Source organism: Centroberyx gerrardi, chromosome 4 (assembly GCF_048128805.1).
Source record: "Centroberyx gerrardi isolate f3 chromosome 4, fCenGer3.hap1.cur.20231027, whole genome shotgun sequence".
In the NCBI taxonomy this organism is placed as follows: domain Eukaryota; kingdom Metazoa; phylum Chordata; class Actinopteri; order Beryciformes; family Berycidae; genus Centroberyx; species Centroberyx gerrardi.
In genome coordinates this window covers 9549800-9573474 of record NC_136000.1, presented here as the reverse complement: position 1 = coordinate 9573474, position 23675 = coordinate 9549800, and the positions used below count along the sequence as shown (strand labels likewise).

General features: G+C 42.0%; 2 protein-coding genes across 3 annotated transcripts in view; both read right to left on the bottom strand.

The window, feature by feature from the left end:
• fbln1 (fibulin 1) overlaps window positions 1–8579 on the bottom strand; it is a 30948-nt gene extending 22369 nt beyond the window's left edge. For both annotated transcript variants that reach the window (XM_071922727.2, XM_071922728.2), the window contains exons 1-3: window positions 8351–8579; window positions 4106–4214; window positions 2056–2188 (exon numbers count right to left, since the gene is read on the bottom strand). In XM_071922727.2, the coding sequence (XP_071778828.1) occupies window positions 2056–2188; window positions 4106–4214; window positions 8351–8405 (297 nt within the window). In that variant the 5' untranslated portion in view covers window positions 8406–8579. The remainder of the gene's footprint in view (window positions 1–2055; window positions 2189–4105; window positions 4215–8350) is intronic.
• A 3358-nt stretch (window positions 8580–11937) lies between these two features.
• LOC139929745 (transcription intermediary factor 1-alpha-like) lies at window positions 11938–23002 on the bottom strand. The gene is made up of 18 exons (XM_071922746.2): window positions 22630–23002; window positions 22159–22277; window positions 21412–21559; window positions 20184–20316; window positions 19404–19520; window positions 18966–19080; window positions 18602–18748; window positions 18289–18403; window positions 17514–17908; window positions 16400–16543; window positions 16177–16282; window positions 16008–16065; window positions 15643–15775; window positions 14470–14822; window positions 14000–14135; window positions 13167–13241; window positions 12681–12836; window positions 11938–12546 (listed from the first exon to the last, which is right to left on the bottom strand). Exons 1-18 carry the CDS (start codon window positions 22901–22903, stop codon window positions 12304–12306), a joined length of 2967 nt encoding a protein of 988 aa, XP_071778847.1. The 5' UTR covers window positions 22904–23002; the 3' UTR covers window positions 11938–12303.
• Window positions 23003–23675: the final 673 nt, after the last annotated feature.

Sequence of the window (23675 nt, the reverse complement as noted above, 5' to 3'; positions counted from 1 at the left end):
AATATTTCAATACACGTGTGTATGCCTCCGTGTGTGCGTGCATCAGTCTCTCTGTCTGTCTGTCTGTGTTTGTTTGTTTGTGTGTGTGTGTGTGCTTGTGTGTCCTTGATAATATCCCGAAAGCTATTAGGTCTTTGAAAGTATGATGAAATTTGGGGCTAGACAGATTAAAATCGTGCAATGCCCTCAAACACCCAGAGGTGGACAACTCCTCTCCTGAAGGGCCATCAGACCTGGCTCAATATGAGCTGGAAATAATTCTTAGTGTTTGTTTTAACCTGCTTAGAGCACCAGATGGGTGGGGTTTACTGCATCAGGAAAATTCAGATGATGTTGGGTAAGTTGTCAATCACAGAGAAGTATAGTAATTTGACATTCGAAAACTTTCCTGTGATTGTTTAAACTTTCTGACACTCACTCATTAACCAATGTGGCAAACCCAATGTATATGGCATCCAAGCAGGCTATAATAAACCATAACCAACCAACCAACATGTATTTGAAAACACTAACTGACCCGGGTCTTGCTGTTATATTCTACTATAACGGACTTCAGTGCATGTTGTTCAAATTTAAAAAGGCTGATGGTGGGGAATATTGTTGCCTGGCACCAGCTCCTGACTCACTCTCGCTAGATTCAGACATGGAATCACTGCCATTAACATTGGTTTCATTGAATAAAAATCTCTTCAGGCCAATGAGCATCTGTTGCTAGGCGGAATTTGAAAGAAGCAATTTTGTGATTGGTTATGGCATAAACCAATCCCAGAGGACTCAGTGCTTGGCAATGCATGGCAGAACGCCCCTCTTTAAAATCAGTTGAACTTTCAGAGGCAAGGAATATTGTCCCTCACTTTTCATCTTAATTCTACAGATAAAAAGAATATATTCTGTGTATTTTATTTAATACCATTGATCGAGTTGTTAAAGAGTAACTGAACCCCAAACCCAAATCTGTGTAAAGCCTGACATCTAATGGTAAAAAGCATGCTACTGAAATTGCCATCTGTTATTTGCTGATCTTTGGTGCCAGGTGATGTTATCATTATTATTATTGGTGTTATTATTATCATTAGTTTGTCCGCTCTCAGCACCCATTGCACGCTTGACCGTCCTGGAAGGGGGATCCTTCTCTGTGAGGCCCTTCCCAGGGTTTTTGTGGGAGTTTTTCCTTGTTCTCATTGAGGGTCTAAGGTTGGGGGGAGTCGTTTTCATTCATCGTTTTTATTTATTGTTTCTTAATGTGGGCGTTGTGAAGCCCTTTGAGACTGTAACTGTGATTAAGGGCTATACAAACAAACTTGACTTGATCATTATTTTATAAAGTTGAAATAGGGGATACCATCTCCAATTCATCCACTAAACCCTTTGCCTTATTCATAAAACCCTGAGGAGCATTTACGTATGAGCCACCACCTGCAATTTACAGTAGATCAAGTAAAGGCATGCTGCCCCACTGACAATGATCTCATCCTTGCAGGAAAATGCAGTCACTTGCCCTCTCTTTCCAAATTTTGTCAAGCATTTGTCTCCATGATGTGCTGATGTATGTTATGAAAATAATGGGGCATACAGAGAGTTGGGTTGAGAGGGAACAAAAACATAGCAGCGCCTGGTTGAAAAAGAGCTTGGAAGTGAGCCTGTGGAAGATTCTAGAGTCAGAGCTGAATTTATAATCTATCTGACAGCAACAAGCTCCATTCCTCCCCGGAGTGACATGCCTCATCCTGCTCACGGCAACACACACACACACACACACACACACGTAGACATGCACACACACACACACACACACACACACACATAGACATGCACACACACACATACACACACACACACACACAGATGCACACCATCTTTCTCATCAATCACTCTCCTCCAAACTGCCTGTCCAGTGGAGTGATGTACATTGATTGAGTAGGGGGATATTTTTTGGCGCACACAATGAATTTATTTTCTCTCTCTCTTTCTCTCCCTCCTTCTTTGTCTCTATGTGCGTGCAGAGTTAGGCACACATACACAAACACAGATACACGCACATACAAAAATGCACACCTTGGTAGTCTTGGTCTCACAGGTGTTGGTAAAGAAGAGCATCTCGCAGGCTCCTTGGTCTTTGGCCATGTTGATGCCAGTAGTGCACATGTTATCCTCAAGCACTGTTACACAGCACTGCTCCTGCACTATCCTGTCGGTGGAAGAAACCACAAAACACAAGCACTGCATTTATTCTCAGCTCCATCAATGATCTCCGCAGTGCAAGACGGCGCTGCCTCAAAGTGTAGCCCATTAAAATCAGCCTCAGGCAAGCCTGATGGGGATCTCAGACTTGTCACACAACAGATGAGTGGATGAGTGGGTTGAGAGTGGGCCCTATGTGAATTCAGAGGAGGGCATTGGAAGTTTATTGTGTTTTGCAATGCTGACATCAGTCGACTTAAAGTGGGTTCAGCAGCACTCCCTGAGGTCTTTGTTCTCTTGTTTTAGGCCGCAGTTAAACAAACTCCTGAGTCCCAAGATGAACATTTATCCACCACCACATGTCTTTACTCATGGTGGGCTTGTGGGTTTTTTTTAGGGCGTCACTCCTACAACAATACCACTGAAATATACCACTCCCTTAAGACTAGCATGTTATGTCCTGGAATTGGGTGACTAACAAGTGCCTGTATACAGTACGTGCTTGGAGTCGATGACATCAGCAGACCGACGTCAGTGATGACTTGTTTCAGATGACTTGATTCAAAATATTGTTGTGAGCCGAAAGTGTGGAAAGTGGTACATCAAGAGGGGCAGCAGGGAGTATAGTGAGCAGGGAGGCCGTCCTTCAATTGGAGGATTCAGGCTCAAGCCCCCGTGTCAACAAGTATCCTCCCTGCTGAAGTGTTCATGAACATAACAGTGAGTTCCTACCAGCTCTAGGGGTGCTGCTCTGTAGCTGGAGGAGGATCATACAAAAAAGATAATTCCTCTAGGGATCAATAAAGTATCGCATATTGTTATCATGCCTGTTCAAATGTTAAGAGTCAAAAGGAAGGTCTGGAACAGGCACAGCGTCTCACATGAGAGCTGTATTATCTAAACATCAGGCACTTAATCTTTCAGTTTAATCAGATTTGATTGTGTTGTCCTCCATTAGCTGTCTGTTTGTGCAGTCCAATCAGTTAAGAGTGGATGACTGTTTCTGTCTGGTCTGGGTCGCTCCGTCTCACTGCTTTTTTACAAGACAGAAAGCATAAAGCGCCACCCCTCTCCTCTTCCCTCTCTTACCAGTTCCAACAAGCCTCTTTATCAACTCTTACCAGAAATCTCTTTCCACATAAACTAGATCTCAACTTCACGTCAAGACGCACACCTCCTCTGCAGAACCTTTTAAGGGCACAGTCATGCTCCTGTTTTTCTTTTCTCTTCTCCTCTCCTCTCTCTCTCTCTCGTTCTTTTTTCCTTTGGTGTCTGAAATAATCCCTCAGATTTCCTGTTATTGCCTCTCTCCATCCTCTCTCTATGTCGCGTTTCACCTCTAAGGTATTTCCTGGGTTTTGAAATAGCCCCTCTTCTTAACCCCCCCCCCCATACACGCTGCTCCCCCAAAAACCTCTGCCCTTTTCCTCTCTTCCCCTCACACTATAATTTAGACAAATTTGGGATCACTTAGGGTGGCTATGGTAAATGTGTTTGCCATCAGGGTGCAAATTAAGCAACAGATCTCCTTGGCTTATGGGCCTTGAACCTGTGGCAGCACACCTTCTAGGGTTACCGGCATGGCTGTTATTATCCCATCACTATTAGCGTCTCCTGCTCTCACGTGAAGTGAATAATGTGGTTGGAGATTTATGTAGGTAAGGTAAAGCAATCTCATATTAAGGGCCTACAGACATTTCCCCCGTACGTGGTATAGGGCAGGCCATATCCCCTGGGGCCACTACTGCGGGGTGCTTCTCTAGTGCAGATAGAACATGTAAGCTTGCATAGTGACAGGGAATAGCAGTTAATGAATTGCAAATCTGAGTAAGCCCCAGGCAACTCCTCTAACCAGCCCTCTTAAGTCGTATGGTGTATAGATTTGTAATCAATGAGAGCAAAGTAACAGATAGCCCCTGCTCACCTGCATGTGGTTGACGCTGAGATGAGAGGGAGAGCTGTGCAGTCTTCATTAACCATGCCGCGATCCCGACCATCCTTACAGCAATCCTCTATTGAGATCTGCTCTCCGCCTAGGATGTAAAATGTTGAAAACAATGAACAGTGTGTGTGCGTGTGTGTGAATGAGTGCCTGAGAGTGTATCTGTAACATGTATCTGTAATATGTCCACGTTTGTTCATGTGTTTTCATGCATTGTGCTCTGTAAGCAGGAGACTACATTTTCGTATCTTGTATTCTCTGCTTCGCCCTAGTGATTGGACCCCCACCTCCAGCCATTATCACTGCAGGAGATCTATCCGCCCCAGATGGAGTGTTGCTGCATCCTCTTACAACACACCCACTTACACACACACACAAGATGTTAACACACTCGACTCGCAGGGGACTAGTTCCTTACACATGGAGTGAACAAAAGCTGTTCACGACTGACAAAATATCTCATTAAGAGCCATATTCATAAGCATGGGTGGGGAACCATCATAAGCATGATTTCTTCTACACACCATTTCTCTTTTGGCAACAAAAACATATTGACTGACACATTATTTATGCTAATTAGGTGAGTCATGTTGATCAAATGTGGACATCTAACGCAAACAAAAAGGATATTGCCGTTATTCTCAATGGCACATGCTTTATTTGTCTAATGTGCCGCAAAAGATGGAAAAACAAAATTCGAAATCTGTTTGTCATTTGAAATGCCTATAAGCATTTTTGCCAAAGACAATGAATGATGGATATGTTGTTGCAGAAACAAGAGAGGCTTTTTGACTGGAGCACGACCAACTCTGTGGTGATCCGGCTGTTTATTCATGTGGATTAGAGAGTGTGGAATGCCTCGACTCTGTAAACAATCAGCCGTCGCAATCACATCAAATACATTCATTCGGCTGTGGTTTGTATGATCTGCCAAACGTGAAATAGCTTTGGCAGATCGGCTGCACGGACTCTCTTGCCGTAATCCCAAACCAAGATCATTGTGCCAAATTGTTATTAACAATAAGTCCCTCAAGACAAAAACGAGAAAATAAACTCACCGTGAAATAAATTTTGTTGATACATTGTAATAGAATATGATATGTTGTTGGTTAGTCATTGAATGCTGGGGATTATTGGGAATTCGACCAGTGATTGTGAAATGCACTGAACAAATCCATCTGTTTGAGATAGAGCGTCTGCCTTGGGAAGCTTGGCAAGAGTCAGCAGCTCTAGATAATAAGTGTGATGAGGTAGGGAGGACAAGTGTCTGGATTTGCAGTCCTCAATTATAGATTTGCTGCTTTTTTCCTTGGGGGCGAGGGGAATTTTATTATACGCTTTTCATTAAAATAGTCAAAATGAGGCAAATGCATGAATAGACATATCTTCAAAAACAATTTTGGATATAGATGTAACTTTGTATCGATGTGATGTGAACATTATAATACAACTCTAAATTTCTCTTAATAGTTTGAAAGCATCCCAGTTCTGCAGCCAAGAGCAAAGTATGGGCATGGCACAATAATGGCTAAGAAGAGTTTATTGCATTAAAAATGTGTGGCAGTTCTTCAAATGAAATTAATCATTTCTCCGATGTGGGCTACAGGAGAAACCAAAACACAGAGTGAAAACATCATGAACCAATCTTATGCTGAAACACGAAATGATGATTAACCTAGCGGAAAGGAGTGAATATGGATAGAGGATTTATCACCAGGCAGCCACATTAGCTGACTCACTGCTGAGTTCAGGAAGTCTGGCAAATCCCTGAATATTCTGGCCAATAAACCATGTAGCAACTGAGTGAAATGAAATGATGGGGCATTTTAACAAGTTTTCACATGGGCCTACCAATTGGATCCTCTCTTACTCTCTAAAAGTCTCTCTCTCTCTCTCTCTCAAAGTCTCTCTATCTCTCTCTTTCTCTCTCTCTCTCTCTCTCTCTCTCTCCCTCTAAAAGTTAAACACCTCTATCTGTAAAGTAACACCAGGATGTTCCCATGAAATGATTAGAAAATGGTTTGTTGGCAAAGAGCTGTTAGTTACACATATAAAAATACATAGCATGCTTGTCTGAAAGAGACATTAATAGCCCCATAGTCAAATACCCCCTATGGTGCAGTTCCCCCTACTCTGTTACCCCTGTGTAGGCTCAGGCTATGTTTTTTTTCTTGATCATTACCAGTAACTGACATCCTCTTGCCAAAACACCTCGAAACCCAGAGCATTTCTATTGAAGAAACTGGAAAGGCACCAAAGGAGCACCTTGCCAGATCCCACAAGCTAACTAAGATCTTTCTCTCCAGGGCCACAGTGAGCATTTTTCAACTGACAGGAATGGGTGGTCACATGACTACTCCCACTGGTCTGTTCTAGTGATTTCTCCCCACAGTGTCTCTGTGCTGATAACTAACTCTAACCCACCAGGCATCTCGGAGCCATTCCAACGCCACCGCTGTCTGCTGCTTTGCAAACCTAAATTGAAAGAACAGAAATGCCTTAAATCTGCGTTGTGTTGTTTTGTCAAAAGAGGCAAACCAGGCGCAGCCGAGCTCTAGACTAGATGCAGTCTGCCTGGCTGTCTGTGTGATGCATTGTCTGTCTGGAGAGGGCTGATTTCCATCTTGGATGGTGGTGCTGGTTGTGAGGGCCATTCTGTCTTGGCAGAGCAGCACATGGCTTGCCTGCGTCTAGACGCCTCATGTAAACAAGGCTTAATGAGCCCAGTGGTGGAGCTCCGCCCAGACTGAGTAGGCCCCCTCTGCCAGACTTCACAGCAGCAGTATGCCTCACTTTCATAGGCTGCACTCATGACTTTATTTGACAGGAGTTTCTATGAGTGTCTGTCAATCTCAATGACATGAAGTGCCTTTTACAGCAGAGCTACATGTCAGTTTTTCATTCTGAGTAGCTAGAGCCATGTCAATACTATATACTGAACTAATGTGCTATATATACTCTATTGTATTATAACTGTATCTGTATCTGTATCTGTATCTTATCTTATATATATCTATCTATCTACACTATATTTGCAGCTGTTCAACATTTCAATGTCATATACCTTCTTTAGATAGGTCTTTACATAAGATGCATACACATTTCTGAGAGTCTTGATCACGTGACTATGTGAACACCTATCAGTCACCCTAACAGTTACTGTCACTCCACAGTGACCCCTGACCTTACCCCCTAGGAGCATAGCAGCTGAGAGGAAAGCAGTCCTGCTGACTGTGAAAATGCCCCCATGTGTGACCAGGGGACCATGAGCATTTGGATATGGGCCGTCCCGCACCTTGGTGACCCTGCTGTGGGTGCTCAAGTATAAATCACACCCCTCTGTCCAGACCATCCTGTCCTGATGAGGCACTGTTAACCTGGCTGCTCTGACATAGCATCACAGCATACCAAGTCACTTGACCTTTAACTTGTAGGGCAGAAAGCTTTCGCTTAACCAACTAGTATGTGCAACTTCATTTTGACACTCTTCATGAGACCTGGCATCTGCCTCTATCACTTATATCAAGTTGAATTTGTCCTACCTATTATTTATAGCCTATGCCACTGAGAAATAGAGAAAAGAGAGCCCAAACAGAGATGTGCACACATTTAACTGTTTGATATGCCTTTTTTTGATATGCCCCAAACTTTTTCAAATCAAGTACCCCTAAATACATACACATTAGATGACAGACCTCCATTTGGTAAGATTTTGTCCTAAGGAACACCATGTGAGAAGATTTTAGCTGTTAGAAATTACTTTATACAGCATCACATAACTGTCTGCACTCTAAGTGTGGAGGTAACAGTGGAGATAGTGACACCTATAAACAAATGAATCATCCCACAATCCATTCATTGTGCTGACTTCTAGATAGTGAAATAATGCTGAAATTAAACTATTCCTCATTTTACTGGAGACCACCTGGAACCCCTCCAAGGACCCCTGGTGGTCCCCGAACCAAACTTTGGGAACCACTGTCCTGTATCACATACCACAACCACCAGTGTGACAAATTCACCTCCTGCTTGGGTCTCAGTCTTTATCATAGCCTTTACCTTTTTTATTCTTAAAAACCTTGACAAATGACTAAAGATATTATCCTGCAAAATAATAGTCGCCCATTTAAATGCAGACCAGAGCGATTATTTAGCTCGGTTTGGCCTATCTCAAGTGGAGGCAGTCATATAGTACTGTAGCCAGTTTCTTAGAGAAAGGTAACTTACCTTGGCCATGGAGAACTCCGAACAGAGAGCAGAGTAGCACTATCCAGGGACCCATTGAATGAGAAGAGACTCAACCACAAACAAACAGGAAAAAAAGGTGTCCAGGAGATTGCTGGTGCTGATTATTCTGCACGAGATGTGGATACACAGTAGAGTTTCTTTCCAAAAAAGACTGAGTCCGCGGAAAAGAAGTGGATATGATGGGGCTGAGTGAGTCGCAGTCGCAGCGTGACTGGAGGAATGAGCGTCTAATTATGGCACGGTGAGGGGCGGGCTGGGGCCACTGAGACTGACTTGAATAAGAAGTGTCAGCAGGCAAACTTCTGGACGGGTACTTATCAGGAGTTTTTTAATCCAGTACTACTGGAATTTAAAGCCATTAATCTTGTGCACATTTACATTTTGACCGTAGAAAAATCCTATGACCTATAATATTTCTATAGGGAGTTATAGATAGGCTGTCATAGTGATTTTAAAGTGACCTTATTTGTATTTATTTAATCTCACTTTCATTCTAACTTGGGTCTTAGCCCTAACGTGAAATCCCTATAATATTCCTATAATATTTCTATAGGGGCTTGTCTGTACCTTCAGTATGAATTTACAGTAACCTTATCGTAGCCTACGTTATGGTATTTTTAATCTATTATGGTATCACTAATATTCCTATAACATTCCTATAGGGATTCATAGCTTTGATGTCATATCTGTATCCTTCTAAAATGTATTATATGATTAGCGCAGTGCTTTATTGTGCGGTTTGGAAAACGATATGAGCTGAGAAACTACACCTTGGGTGATTTAGGCTACGATAAGTTTTATTGCATGCAGTATGAATTGCAAGTGTCTGCAGGCTACTGTTCTGCAAAGTAGCTATGCATCCACACATGGAAATTGTCTCCCCACCAATGGCAAAGTAGAGCTATTCTGTCTGTGACTAATGATTGTACTGATTGCTGAACATCTGGAGCTGGTTTGGGGTATTTTAAAAATCTGTTGTGGCTATGTCCAGACTGTAATGCATGAAACCGTTCGAGTATCTCGGTTAGGGGAAATAGGGGAAGTTGAAAAAGAAACCTATTGCCTATTCCGTTTGTTACATTTGAGTTTGATTAATTACACCTAAGGAAAAATATTGATTGCACTGGAACTTGGCTCTGCACTATATTCGTTCACTCTTTCATATTTGGGCGTTTACGTGTCAAATGTTGAATCGAGGTCTATTTGCATATAATTTGCTGATACGTGGTATTGGCATGTGGCGTGAACTTAACGCAATACGCACAGGTCCATGCAGGCCTACTACGACGTTACTTTTTCTCTTTAGTTCATTTTCTAAGTTCACAGTCGTGCCAAAGAGAATAAGAGTTATTTTCTCCCTAAATTACTGAATTAAAACTTTTGTAACAGCGCCACAGATTGCCTTAAGGGCACACTGTCAGCCAGACACTCGTAAAGCATCACAAACTGATCATGAACTGTAGGAGGGAGGGCATAAACAGGACACACACACACACACACACACAGGCTGCAGGCACAGGCACACACACACACACACACACACACACACACACACACACAGGCTGCAGGCACAGGCACACACACACACACACACACACACACACACAGGAATCTACCAGAATTGGCAAGAAGGGGAGAAATAATTGCTAGACTACATTATAAACATTTTGTACCAACTAAGGCCCTCTGCAAATTCAATCAGTCTACTGGCTCTGGGCATGGTGACAGAGAGGGGGTAAATGATCGTCTAATCAGAGCCATATGTCTGCACCACGGAGCCAGTCTAGAAACATCACAAGACTTGATATCGGGACACCACAGGCATACAAGTATACGGCAGCATAAAGTATAAAGAGTTACTGTGTAGTGTCCGACGATTAGTGCCTCACACTCTCAATGCTCGTGTCATTATCCACCGCATACTACTTCTGTTGCTGACAGTCTTCCTCCAACAACACATCTTAAACATATGAATTTAAACAGTAACTGGAAGTAAAGGGTAAGGTAGATTGTAAAGCTACTGTAGCAGCACAGATCAGGTTTCTGCAGAGATTTATCAGTCAAGGATGTGGCATCAAAGAAATTTGAGGTCTAAAGCAACCCCCACCTGAATCACAACTATCAGAAAACAACAAAGAGTACCCCTTTACTGCTGGCCTATCCTTATCTTATCTTTCCCCTGGTGTAATGTGGACATGGTTTGGAGATACAGGCCCATACAAGGCCCTGAAGAATACCCCCAAATCAGGGCCAGACTCAAAGCCTGGCGAGCCAGAGCATACTGAACATCTGAGGGCAGCTTTTCATGCCTGTAACTCTCCAGAAACTACCAACCACCACTCCGCCTCTCCCCCTCCATCTGCATTTGGGATTTAACAAGAAACAGCAGCCTGAGCCAACCTCCTGGCTCTTAGGTGGAGGAAATTGGAGTTGCCGAGGTCACATTCAAACAGTGTGAACTTCTTGGGGGGCAGTACAGTTCTTTTGAAGCCCAACAAAGCTTGTCTTGCCGTGTCTGTGTCACTCAGCAGAGGGCCACTAACACAGTCAGGCACTCTGGGGGCTGCCCTCTGTGGCCAGAAGGCCTGGTTCACTGCTACTCAACACAACTGTAGAAACTAGTTAAAGGGGCAAATGCCATTGCTTAACTGTACTATTTAGGCTGTAAAGAAGGTAAACTTTACTTGCTGAATTCAAGAAGGACTTTAATAGACCCTTTTCATAAGCAATTATAGAGTCCAGGATGTGTATAACATGCTATATAATGCTCTTTGGTTCAAAAATAAAGGAGAATCATTACCCAGAATTAAGCTATCATATTTTATTGTACCCTGTAAACAGCTGCAAGTTAACTTGCATGCAATTATATTTATGGCTAAATGTTTTGGTTCTTGGAGATAATAAGAAAACAGTTAACAATAGTGAGTGTGTATAAGAAAGCATATTATTGAGTTAAACTCTTGTTTTGGCAAAAATAAAGTCTCACAAATAATAACATTTGCACTATGTTTAGTTGTACACAGTCAAATCTAGAAATGTTAACGTTTAAATAACAAAATATGCGAACAAATAAATAATTACACTAAACATTTACCTGTACAACATTAAAGCTCTAGTTCTACACTATGTTAAGAATAATCAGCCTGACTAACCAAACCAAGCAGAACTGTTATGCAGTGTTGTGTGACTATGTAACATCTTCAGTAGTCTGAGGTTTTATCAAACTGCTTTCTTTCCTTTGACGTGTTTTCATTGTACTAAAGGGGCTTTTCCCCCGTAACACCTCTTATTCCACATAAGATACTCCACATCTTCACAAACATCAAAGCTAGACAGGTTTAATGATTATCATCCTTTTGATCACTGTTATATTTACACAAGGAGAGGCTAGGCTAAACAGGAAAAAGACACCAGTTCCAACTTGTTGATTCCCATCCAAACATAAACATTCATTTTGAATTACTATTAGCCATTAATGATGTTAGCTGTTTCAACTCAAACAAACCAAACCAAATTTGGCTGTCTCCACTGTCAACAGACTGTGAAATGGTAAAAACTTATATTGCCTTCATGTATAAAGAGAGACTAGTAGCAATGCTAGCCAGTTAACTGTACCCTGTAAGTACCTGGATGGGCTGCATGTATGTACTGAATTCCTGCCATAAATCCCACTTTGATTATTTGAGCTTTAGTCAGTGAGGAGGTATTTCTTCAAATTCAAAGTAAATCCAGCAGCTGCAATGTAGCACAGTTTAGTTCAGAAAACAGGAAACTGACTTGGTGCCCTGTATCACAGTTCTTAGTGTGGAAAAGAATTTAATCACAAAACATTTTTGGTGACCCTAAGGTAATTGTGTGTCATAGACGCACCACATGATAGTGAGTGCTGGCAGTGTTGTCAAATATCTACATCATAACGAGGATTTGTGCCTTCATACTGCTTCCTCTTCTCTTTTGGGAGAGCCTGGTGCATCCTGGGAGTCGGAGCACCTGCGCTGGCGCTTTGCAGGCTGGGAGATAGTGTCAGGAGATGAGGGCTGAGAGACAGGAGGGGTAGCAGGACCAGTGACCTCTATTTTGATGTCTGGGAAGGTCTGGTCGGGGTAGACGATCCTCAGGTGCTCTTCAAACAACTGCTCAAGCTTCCTGCCTGCCATGGCGACCTCGGTGTCAGCCTGCCATGCAACAACAAGCAAGAGAGGCGTGGTAAAAACAGATCATTAACAGGCTGCAACTACTCAACACTTTTGTCAAGGGTAACAAAGGACAAAACAGAGGGCTTTTTGGCAAATAGTGCTGTTTACAATACCTCATTGAGTACTGCACAGTTCCTGAAAATGAGCCGGATGTCTGATATAAACTCTGCCTGGCTTTGGTAGCAGAGACTCTGTTTAGCCTCAAGCCGTCTTTTCACAGTGGAAAGATCCATTGGTGTCTTTATAGTCTGCCTGTTATCAGCTAATATCTATTGAGAAAGAGAGAGACAATAAAGTCATACTTTATGGACACAGATAATGAAGCAATATCGCACAATGATTCCTATATCATGTTACAAGACTGCATTATGCACAGCAGGTTATGGAATATTATTTAACTTTTCCATTTTGTTAAATTCTGCAAGTTCTCAATATGTCTCTGTACCAATGTCACTGAGAAAATTTCTGTATATTTAGTGTACTTCATCTATCTTTATTGATGAATATACTACACATCATTACATTACATTTACAGTAACTCTATGTGACATTAACCCTGTGAACTTTAACAGTGTAGTCTGCCATGCTTCTAAACTCACCGAGGGGGACACGGGTTCTTGGAAGTCTGAACTCAGCTCGCTGCAAAACAAGTGCAGCAGCAGCCTCTCACACTTCTGCAGCGGTAGAAAAAGAAATTTGACTTAATACATATCAACTGATAGAGTAACCAATTAGCTTCTGATGTTTTTGTGGTCATAACTCTTATATATACGTATGTAGTCTATGTTATTTATACAGTTATAAACATAAATCCATTAGATGCGGATCAAATAGTATTTGCAAATACTGTTAGTTTTAACCTGCCAGAAACTGTGGATAATTGAAGGATCGTATTAGTTAAGCAATAAGAGAGGCCATGCTCTTAACATTGCCTCTTAGCTGTCCTAAAGCACAGCATCGAGTGACTTATTGCTTTTAAGAAACAGCGGTAACACATCATTGTATTAAAAAAGAAAGAACGCACATATTCAATAAATCTTGAATGATTAAGTAATAATAATGATGATAATAATTAAATGGTATTCTTCTGGCGAAACAAAGTGGTTGCTAGGCAACACATAATTACCAGTATGCGTGGTGATTTTCTAATGGTTATGCGGTTACAGGGGCGTGTTCATTGGTTATTTTACAATGGTTTAAGGATTTTTTGTTTTATTTTGTACAAATGTGACTCAGCCAATCAGAACTAAGGACCGGTACTATCTGTAAAAGTCAAGTCAAGACTTAGCTGGTACTACTTCAATGGTGCTGATTGGCAATCTAATTATGCTAACACAAAAGCTAAGAATTGTTTGCAAATACTATTTGTATACATACTATACAGACAGACAGAACTAGACATTATTATAATCTTTTAAAATAGAGTACTGACTCGTTTGTCAGCAGGGGGGAATCCTCCCTCAGAATCTGGCTCCTTCTTTACTGTTTTGGCTTCAGGTTTGCTATCACAGTCATACTCCATCTCAGGGACTGACAGGTCACGGCAGAAAGAGCAAAACCACTCCCCACTAAACGGAGACACTCCAGAGATTCAATACAAATGCCAGTAAACAGGGACATATTTCAACAAATGCATAATGCTGCTGTCAGATAAAACCTCATATCTCTAAGAAAAACAGCCTCATTCTTCGATTTGTGACTGTGTTTTTGAAAACTACATAATGTATTCTGAAAGGGTTTTAGCAAGCCAAAGGGTCAAGCATTGGCCTTCATATGGTCCATAGAGGACCATATAATCCTTTGGTTCCAGTCCAAACATGAAAATGACAAAAATACGGGTTACAGAGTTTTCATCTGACAACAGTGATGAATAAATTCCATCTGATGGAAGAGGAGGCTTGCCTGGGAGATTTGAGGAGAGATGGAACATGGCACGTAAGGTGGAAAACTTTGGGACACTTATCACAGCACAGCAGCTCTCCCCCATTCTGACACACAGCACACCAGTCTTCATTAGGGTCCTCCAGCGGAGCTTGATGCCGTTCTACCTGCTGTTCTCCTCCCAAAGAAGGGATCTGATTTGGAGCATCCGTCTGACTTTGGTCCCTTGGGCTCCTCGGAGGCTGCGGAGGGGTCTGAGGCTTGTCCTTGGTGCTTCGAGGAGGAGTCGTGACCTGTTTGCCCTCAACTTGGACACTGATTTGGGGGCGGTCACCTGTGCTGTCAGGGAGGTTTGCTCTTTGGTTTGCTTGTACCTGAAATCCACACAGAGACAAAAACAAGCACTTGTTTTCGAATGCTTAAATAAGTTAGTTCCAGAGAATCTAAGTAGATGCATTAGTAGACAAGAGGGCAATCGAGTAACCAGAAGTGTAACTGAGGGCAACTGCAGGGAACCACACTGTAGGACTGCTTTTGCACAATCAGCTTCTCTGTAAAGGGTACCAAACTCTGGAGTAAACTACCAACTTAAATAAAACTAATTAAGGATACTAGATTTTTTAACAGAGTCAAGAATCTTAAGATTGGCTGATTATGGCATAAAACAACTGGTTGGTTGGATTGTAGGTGCATTTCTGAATCCAATGTATAATGTAGGCTATTTTTAAAAATTTTGTACTTTTATTAGCCTGTGCAAGACATTTTAGATAGTTGTAGTCTATTTAAAAGCCCAACTAGGGACTAGGGTTGGAAATTAGCAGTAGCTACAAACTCCTGCATACATCTTTTATATTTCAATTGTGAAGTGTAATGATGTTAACTGCACTGTCCCTATCAAATAAACTGCTAAATAAAATAAAATAAAATACTGGGAGCTGCAACCTCTCAGAGAAAACACACACAGATGGACTGAAACAATGAGCTGAATCAGCTGTAGATGTAGAGATGGTCTGATATAGCTCAATGGGTAGAGAGTGTCAATAGCACTGTCAGCTTTAGAGGTTTAATTCACACTGGGTTTGGTTCCAACCCATACTAAAAATGCAGTCATAGGATAAAAGCATCTATCAAAATGGCACATTTATATGAAATACTCATTTGACTATATTTTAAGTCCATCCACCCTCTTCTTACATAGCTTATGTCATCCTCTGGCTCATCTTTGATGACAATGATGGGCCCTGGTGACGACCTTCGTCTCCTCTTGACAGCTGAGCCCACTGCTCCATTAGCCTGCTGCGTCTCTGGAGGTTTCCAGGAAACAGTCCTTGGGAACAAAGAGACAGCCAATTGGAATACAGAGAAATTCACTGGAGAGACCAATGGCACAAAGGGACTCAGATTATATCAAGCCAGTGCAGACGCTACACTACACAACATTTAGAGATAGAGAGGGAGGGAGGGAGAGAGAGAGAGAGAGAGAGAGAGAGTTTTATATGTGAGTGTTTGTGTGTATGCATGTGTGTGTGTGTGTGTGTGTGTGTACATTGCAAACCTACCCTGGTTTCTCCTCTTGGGATACAGCTGGGTAACCGGGTGAATTCTGCTGTCCTTGCACTTGAGAAATATAAAAATTGTGTGTGTTTTTTTCCTTTATTAAGAATACTGCATTACATCTGCATGCCACTGAATATACAAGTATAAATGACACTGATGACACCGACATACCATTTCTGTATGCCAAAGAAGGCGGCAGGCTCTGGGGATAGTTTGGTCTCAGCATATGTAAAGGGCCACCTGGATCATTCCTCTTGTTCAGATATATGGGCTCGATCTAAATGTAACATCGGAAATCATTGACTATACAGATTTTAATATATTTGACAATGAGAGGCAGTCACTACATTTAATTGATTCAAAGTCATCAGATATAATTCATTAAGCCACTTGCCATTTGTCGTGAGTGAGGGGAACCGACACCACCATTGCTGGGGAGTGGTGCATTGTGGGTGTACAGAGGTGAAGAGGAAAAGACATCCATGGGTTTGGGTTGGTAGCTGGAGCTGCTAACCATCCCCCTCAGCGGCTGGACAGACTACAAGTGAATGAGGGACATACAGACAGGCGAGAGTGAGAGAAATGCTGCAAATCAATGTCATGTCACGTTCCTGTCACCTTCTATGAGCATGTGATGATGGAGGTGGAGATGAAAGGGTGCAGCTTCTTTACCCTGTCACTGGTTGTGTGGGTTGACGCCCCACGGCAGCTCTCTTAACAAAGAGCAGAGAAGAGGAGGCTAGACCATAAACAAAACATTTAGAAGTTCCAGGCTGATCTGCTTAAGAGACTTGTTTTTGACTCTGACTCTGTTTGGTCTAGCTCCAACCCTGCAGGTGCAGCAGCCATGAAGTTTACAAGACTAAGCAATCTATCTTTTTTTTTTTCAATTACAGCAAAAACCGCTGCAACACTTCCTATGCATACATCTATATTTTTTGAAAAATTACACAAACACTTTACTGAAATAATTAGTCTAGCCTTTCTCTTCCCACACACTGCATGAAAAGATATAGTGCAAGTATTAAATAATGAAATACATGTGCGTCTAATCTGGTTTGGTTCAGATATATAAACACTTAATATGGGGAATGTTTGAGAATTCATTATAACAGCTTGTTCACATCAGAGTGACGCAACTTAATGTGTGCACTCCACAAGCCAGTATTGTGCTTTTCATGCGCCTATACTTCAGAGCAGGAGCAAAAACAACCAGTGAACTAGACTAAACAATTCAGTGGACCAGACATAATCAACCATTACTTATGGAATCCTGGGTCAGTCCTGTGTCACATGTTAGCTGCTGCTATTGTAGATTTAGCTGTTTTATGATTTTGAATCGTGCGCTAGCTCAAGACTCAAATCCATCTTGACAAGGAAAGACATAAATTGCCCAGGATGTGAAGGCTGTCAGCTCCATTTAGGACAATGCCATCCGCTGCCTGCGCTTGTTAAGAGGCCTTGTCAATCAAACAGATGCACACACACACACAGACACACACACTCACCTGGGGCGTAAACCCAGGGCTCGGTAAGCTGCTAGTCGGGCTGACATGGTTGGGAGGAGGCACCATAAACCTGCGGCCTGGCTGTGGGGGCACGGGAGGCATACTCTGGGAGGGAGAGCCTCCCTGGAGCGGCCCTGGAGCGGTTCGCTGTAAACGGACACTCTGGTACCACGTCCAGGTCGGAGGAGGCGGCTGGGTCTGCCAATGAGGCTGCGGGTTCAGCTTGTCCACCTGCATCTGGAGCTGAGCCAGCGTGTTATGGGGGGCCAGGCGGGCTCCCAGGGCAGGGCCGTTGGGTGAGCCTGAGGGGCCTTGCCCAGGGTGGGAAAGCTGATGAGGGATGCCCTGAAAACCACCCAGCTGGTGGCCTGGTACACTCTCCACCACTAAAGAGCCTGAAGGGACGTACACACAGAGACGGGTTCAGCATAACAAGCAGCGATGAAAAATACACACTACAGAAATCCAGCTTTGCTTTACAGAGAACTGTGGTGAGGAGTAGATAGAAACTCAGAAAACCTCTTTTGCAACACATTACTATCCGTTGTGCTTACAGCCACTGCTATACATACTGTTCTAAAAAAAGAAAGTGTGGCATCTACTCATAAATTATATTACAGTGATTTCCTTACTGTGTTGTTGTTACATATTAAAAAACACCAGTACCACATAGTACCGCAGTATTATTACTGATATGTGTAGAAAAACAGAAATTCATTCTCAGGTTTCCACATCAGTTTCTACAACAGAGCCTCTCTAATATGTTGTGTCTTACCCAGATCAACATTAGAGGCCCAGTAAGAGGATCGACACTGGAAGCGCACAGAGCTCTGTGGTACAAATGAGGTATTGCATTTTGCCCGCAGGAGGTTTCCAATCTGAAACAGAATCTGCAACAGAAGGGATGTTATTAATAATTTTAAGGGGAAGACACTTGTGAGTAACAAAAGGCATATGTTCTGCATTTCATCAAGTCCTTTGCTAGATAGAGACCAGGCTCCTGTTTGGCTTTCGGAGTTCCAAGTTGGGGATAGAAGGATTTGATAGAGAGATTGCTATTGAGTGGATAAGGATCAGAGGGGCCTTACCAAACGCTTACAGTACAAGAGGGCTGTGCCCCCATTCCTGGCTGTGGCCCATTTGGTGAAGTTGATGACATGATCCAGGTGTCTGGATAGGTAGCCAATGTCCTCCTGTTGTTTTGTCAAGACACTTTCATGATCCTTTGTTACGGCCTTGAAATGGAAAACATGAATAAGTTAAAGTCTGCAGCATTCACACAGCTTGAGGGTATACACTCCAGGCCTCAGGGTAAGGCAGCCAACCAAGCACAGAATGTTTTTCTTCTGGAAACAATACCATGGTACCACAGTACAATACCTGCCTATCTGTGGTAAAACTAATAAATACAATCATTAATATATGTTATATATTAAATAGCTGTTTTCATACCTCAAGTTGATTAACTAGTATCTTGCCCTTCTTGTTTATCTCGAGTATCAAACTGCAGATGGACTTCTTTATTTCATTGTGAACTGATGTGCGGTTTTGATCAACTTGAAATAGTCTGCAAAAATATAACACAATTTGGCTCATTCTTTTGGTTTCTATATTGTTTATTGGTTTGGTGTTTGAGTGAAATTATTAATCAGCATGGAATTGAATGTATAACATGCAGTGAAAAACAATACATCATCCACTTCTTGCTCATGAATGGCATAGATAAGATAAGATATAATATAATTTCTATTCTTGTGGTCATATTGGAGAGCAAACTAATAGATTATTTTTCAACAAATACAAATTCCTATAAGCTATGAGTGTCTCCAACTTTTGTTTACATTTTGTTAAGTGAGGTATGTACTTTTGTGGCGTATCTGTATAACATACCCATTGTTTATTGAGTTTGACACCTCTTCAATTACTTTCTTCTTCTCCTGCAGCTGTCGAGTCATGCTCTCCATGTGCTGTTTGTGGTTATTATAAGCATCCTCCAGGAACTGGTAACTAATCAAAAAAAAAAGAGCATTGAGTTAATGGACACAAGATACTGAAACCAAACTGAAATTATATAATATTAGTATTTTTTAGGGATGGGACAATATACTGAAATTCTATATATACAAAAATGTGACAATATGTATCGTGGGGCAGAAAAATCAATCGCGATATTAGCTACATTTTATTCTGCTGTAGTAATCACAAATGAGACGGCTTGCCCATCAAGATTTCACAAGCTCACCATCGAAATTATATTATTTGCACTTTGTAATGACATTTTTACGTTGTTGTTTTTACATTCTAGCAAGCCTATACCATTGCTAGAAAGATTTGTGGCTCAGAAATGAACATAATTCTGTCATACTTTGTCACTGAACTTTTATTTACTACATATCGTCCCATCCCTAGTATTTTTTGTGACACTCTAAACTGTTTCACTGAGGGGAAATTTTCTTTTCACTTTCCCCCAGTGCACAGAGAGGTCAGAGGTCAGGGTCAGATACAGAGCAGCAGCCCTGGAGCTGGTAGGGACCCGGGCTTTTTCGGTTGAAGGACAGCCTCACTACTCACTATGGCACCCTGCTGCCCGATATTACATTACAGTATATTATATTAGATCTGCTACAGTTATTGTGTTATATTTATGTGTCTTATATGTTCTGACTGTACTTGTGGTCTTTGTGCTTCAGTAGCTGGCAGTCACGACAGGTTAGCAGGTCACAGGTCTCACAGAACAGCTTCAGTGGCTCTTGCTTGTGGATGTCACAGAACACCGGCCTCTGAGCGGACACACCATGGGCCTCTGGGAAACAATATGACGCTTGTCAGTTGGACCTCCATTAACATATTTGTTCCATTGCCTGGGCACTGTGGCTTGGGCCCACTACCCACTGCCCACGAAAGGTAAACAGCAGTAACTTTTTTGTGTGTTTTTCAAAAGGTCAAACCTCATGACTCAAGTTTAGATTTCATTTTAACAAAATGTAGACCCATAGGTGCTACTAAACAAAATATATCATCCACTTCTGTACCAAGAATATTTTGTCAGGACAGGAGATGAAGAAGATGAAGATAATGAAGTTATATTTCTCAGTTTCTGTTTGTCTTGCTGTCTTGCAGTTACTCTACTTTAGCTTTGTAGGGCTAGACATAGGTATCCTCACTGTTAGTTGTTTCTATTGATGCCAGTCTGAAAATTTAGCCTATTCTGCTTTTGCACTCATTGACAGTTGCTCTGGATACAAACAAAGCTTATGCTCAACTGCCAGTGTATTTTCACTGGATGTAGTGAAGAGGACTTAAGTGGAGCATATTAAATAATGTATAACTGCTGCATAGAATACATTTTCCATGGTTTAGGCTGAAATAAAGTCTGGGAATGAGCTGTATTAATAGCCGTAGTAATAGTAGCAGTAGTCAGGGTCTGAAATTAACATCTGGCAAGCGCCACATGCTAGTAAAATTTGTCTTTGGTGAATAAATCAATAATTTGTAAGCCTCGATTGTCTTTGGCCTTTGTCTGTTCTCAAACTTTGAAACTATGCTTCAAAATACTCTCTTGTAATTTGAATTTTGCTGCACTTTATGATGAAGTACAAACTTGATCCACTGTATATCCAAATGTTAAAATAGCACACAGTACCCGATTCTATACTCGAAATATGTTCGAAAATGCATAGGGTGAGAAACTTCCATGAAAAATGTATATGAATGATTTTGGCCAATAAAAATTCCCCTTGGCAGGTGACCCAAAAAGTTCATTTCGGACACTGGTTGTAGTAGTAGTAATAGTAGCAGTATTGATCCCACACTGGCACGTGGCACTGGCATATCAATGGAAAACCACAAGTAATACAGAGCAAAGAGACTACCGTTCAACATGGACGGAACAAAATACCTTGTGATAGTTCCTCCTTCTGTCTGATGGTGTGGTCTTTGGTGAATTTGACTCTCTGGTGCGCCTCCACACAGGTGGCACACAGGTACTCAACACAATCCACACAAAACCCGGCGGCTTCTGTGTTGTCATCGCAGGTCATGCAGAGCTGTGGACAGACAAGAGAAGGCATCAGGGGCTGACACATCCTAATCCAGGCAACAGGAGGTGAAACTGTGCTGGATAAATGCTGTGTCTGCAGATTTTGTAACTCCTATTTGATTCAGCAAATTAATTTAGAGCTTATTTCCATGAAAGACTTGTAATAGTAGTTGCCGGGACACAAGGTTTATCCACATATTCAGACACACCTTGGTGTTGCCCAGCGCTAATGCTGTTAAGTGCAGAGAGTAACGTGTTGAGGGAGGGCAGAACGTTTGTCATGTACTTCTGCTATAGGGAGTCCAATTTCTGGCCTATAAATTAAATTGCACATTATAAAAAAAGCTGTGTTTATTGTATGCAAACGCAGCATATATTAAGCTTGTCTCAGTTTTTCATTCAATTTGTCAAATACTGTATTGCAATTTATGTCGCAATTGGAATATTCAACAAAATAATCACAATATGATTATCTGTCAGTATCATGCTGCCCAGATTTCCCAATTCAACTCTCTGGCAATTATTTGGCTTCTCAAACCATTTTGTAATATCACCACAACCCTAATAATCTCTTACAGTGTAACCCCCCTGTGTTTTGTCACTAACCTGGACTGTCCTCTCCACAGTGCTGCTGGGAGCCTCCACTGAGTCCTTCACAAAGAAGTTTTCCATCACATCTACCTCCATACACTCCTGTCTGCACACCGGACAGCGAATCACATTGACTGGAATCAAACAGGAACACATGCATCGGCCTAAATCAATAAAACTGTATTCTTATGTGCTATTTGGAGAAATGACTGACATCTGTCACCAATTTGTCAACTGAAAGCACAATGCCTAAAAGCCTAGAAAGATAATTAGGCTACTGACTGACTCACTGACTGACTGACTGACTGACAGGCCATTCACACACACACACACACACACACACGTGCGCACAATTCATATCCTAAAAACACACGAGCCTTGTAGAAACAACAATTTCTTGCATAAAAATAGATGAAGATGATAGGTTAATGAACATAAGACTTGATCAAAGCCATGGTCATCATTGTTTGTAAACAAGTGACTCACGTGGTTTGGTCGCGCTGTCAACCTGGGAGTTCAGCGGCTCTGCCATAGCCAAATTCCTTGAGGGTGAAGGCAAACATTTCTTACAAAAAGAGTGCAGGCATGGCAGAAGTTTGGGCTCTCGGCTGTGAAAGTTTAGATGGCAAACGGGACAAGTATCCAGGAAATTTAAGCGGGTTGCTCCCGACTTCTCCTCCTGGACTGGCATGCTCTCAGCCTCGTTCTCCACGATGATAACAGCATCCCCGGACTCGTGTTTTTCTGTGCGTCCATCCATTTGCTGCTCTTTTATCCAAACACTGGCACCTAGGCTCGGTCACTCTGCGACAAGATATCCACACAGGCTGCCAGGCAGGTAAGCAAACCAGGCTTATGAGGCATTTTGCTTCTGTCCTTCAGGGAGAGGGCATCTGTTTTGACACCTGCCTTTTCTTCCCATCCACAGTCAATTCAGCCTTTAAAAAAAAAAAATACGGCGCTGTAAATGCATTTATTTAATTCTGCAGACACGTTACCTTTTCGTAAAACGGAAATTACGGCAGGAGCGACAAACCCGCAAAACAGAATAATAATAAAATATCTCACTGTTAGCAGGCTTCGCTGTCGCCGGAGCTCGACGTGTGAACGGGCACAGATGTTGCTCATATTGCACCGCACGCGCTCGATGCGGCACGAGAGGGGTGGGGTCAAACACCAGTGCGCGCTCTAATAGGAAGGACATTGGCCAACGGACGAAGCGCGCCGTTTTCATATTTACAGTCGTTAAAACCCACAAGATCACACCTATTCATATTATTATGTTACATCACCACACGGCCATCCCCGTAGGGAAATAACAGGTGATTGTAATAAATTAACAGGTGATTAAAATCAAATAACAGCCACAGCCAATGAGCTGTGTATTATGGTAAAGCACTATAGGCTATTGGTAGGAAATGCATATGAATAAGTGGCTATTTGCTGTCAGTTAATGACTTACAAGTCATTGCAGGTGTGGACTTCACCTAGCTTCACCCCTTGTGAAAACATTATGTTGCATTGCTTTTCCT

What these genes read in the sequence shown, in the direction of transcription:
- LOC139929745 (XM_071922746.2), bottom strand. Translation starts at nt 22,903, where the DNA reads ATGGATGGACGCACAGAAAAACACGAGTCCGGGGATGCTGTTATCATC. An exon ending in TCTTGTACTGTAAGCGTTTG is followed by an intron (nt 18,404 to 18,601) that starts GTAAGGCCCCTC and finishes CTTCTGTTGCAG; the next exon opens with ATTCTGTTTCAGATTGGAAA. An exon ending in GGCCTCTAATGTTGATCTGG is followed by an intron (nt 17,909 to 18,288) that starts GTAAGACACAAC and finishes ACGTCCCTTCAG; the next exon opens with GCTCTTTAGTGGTGGAGAGT.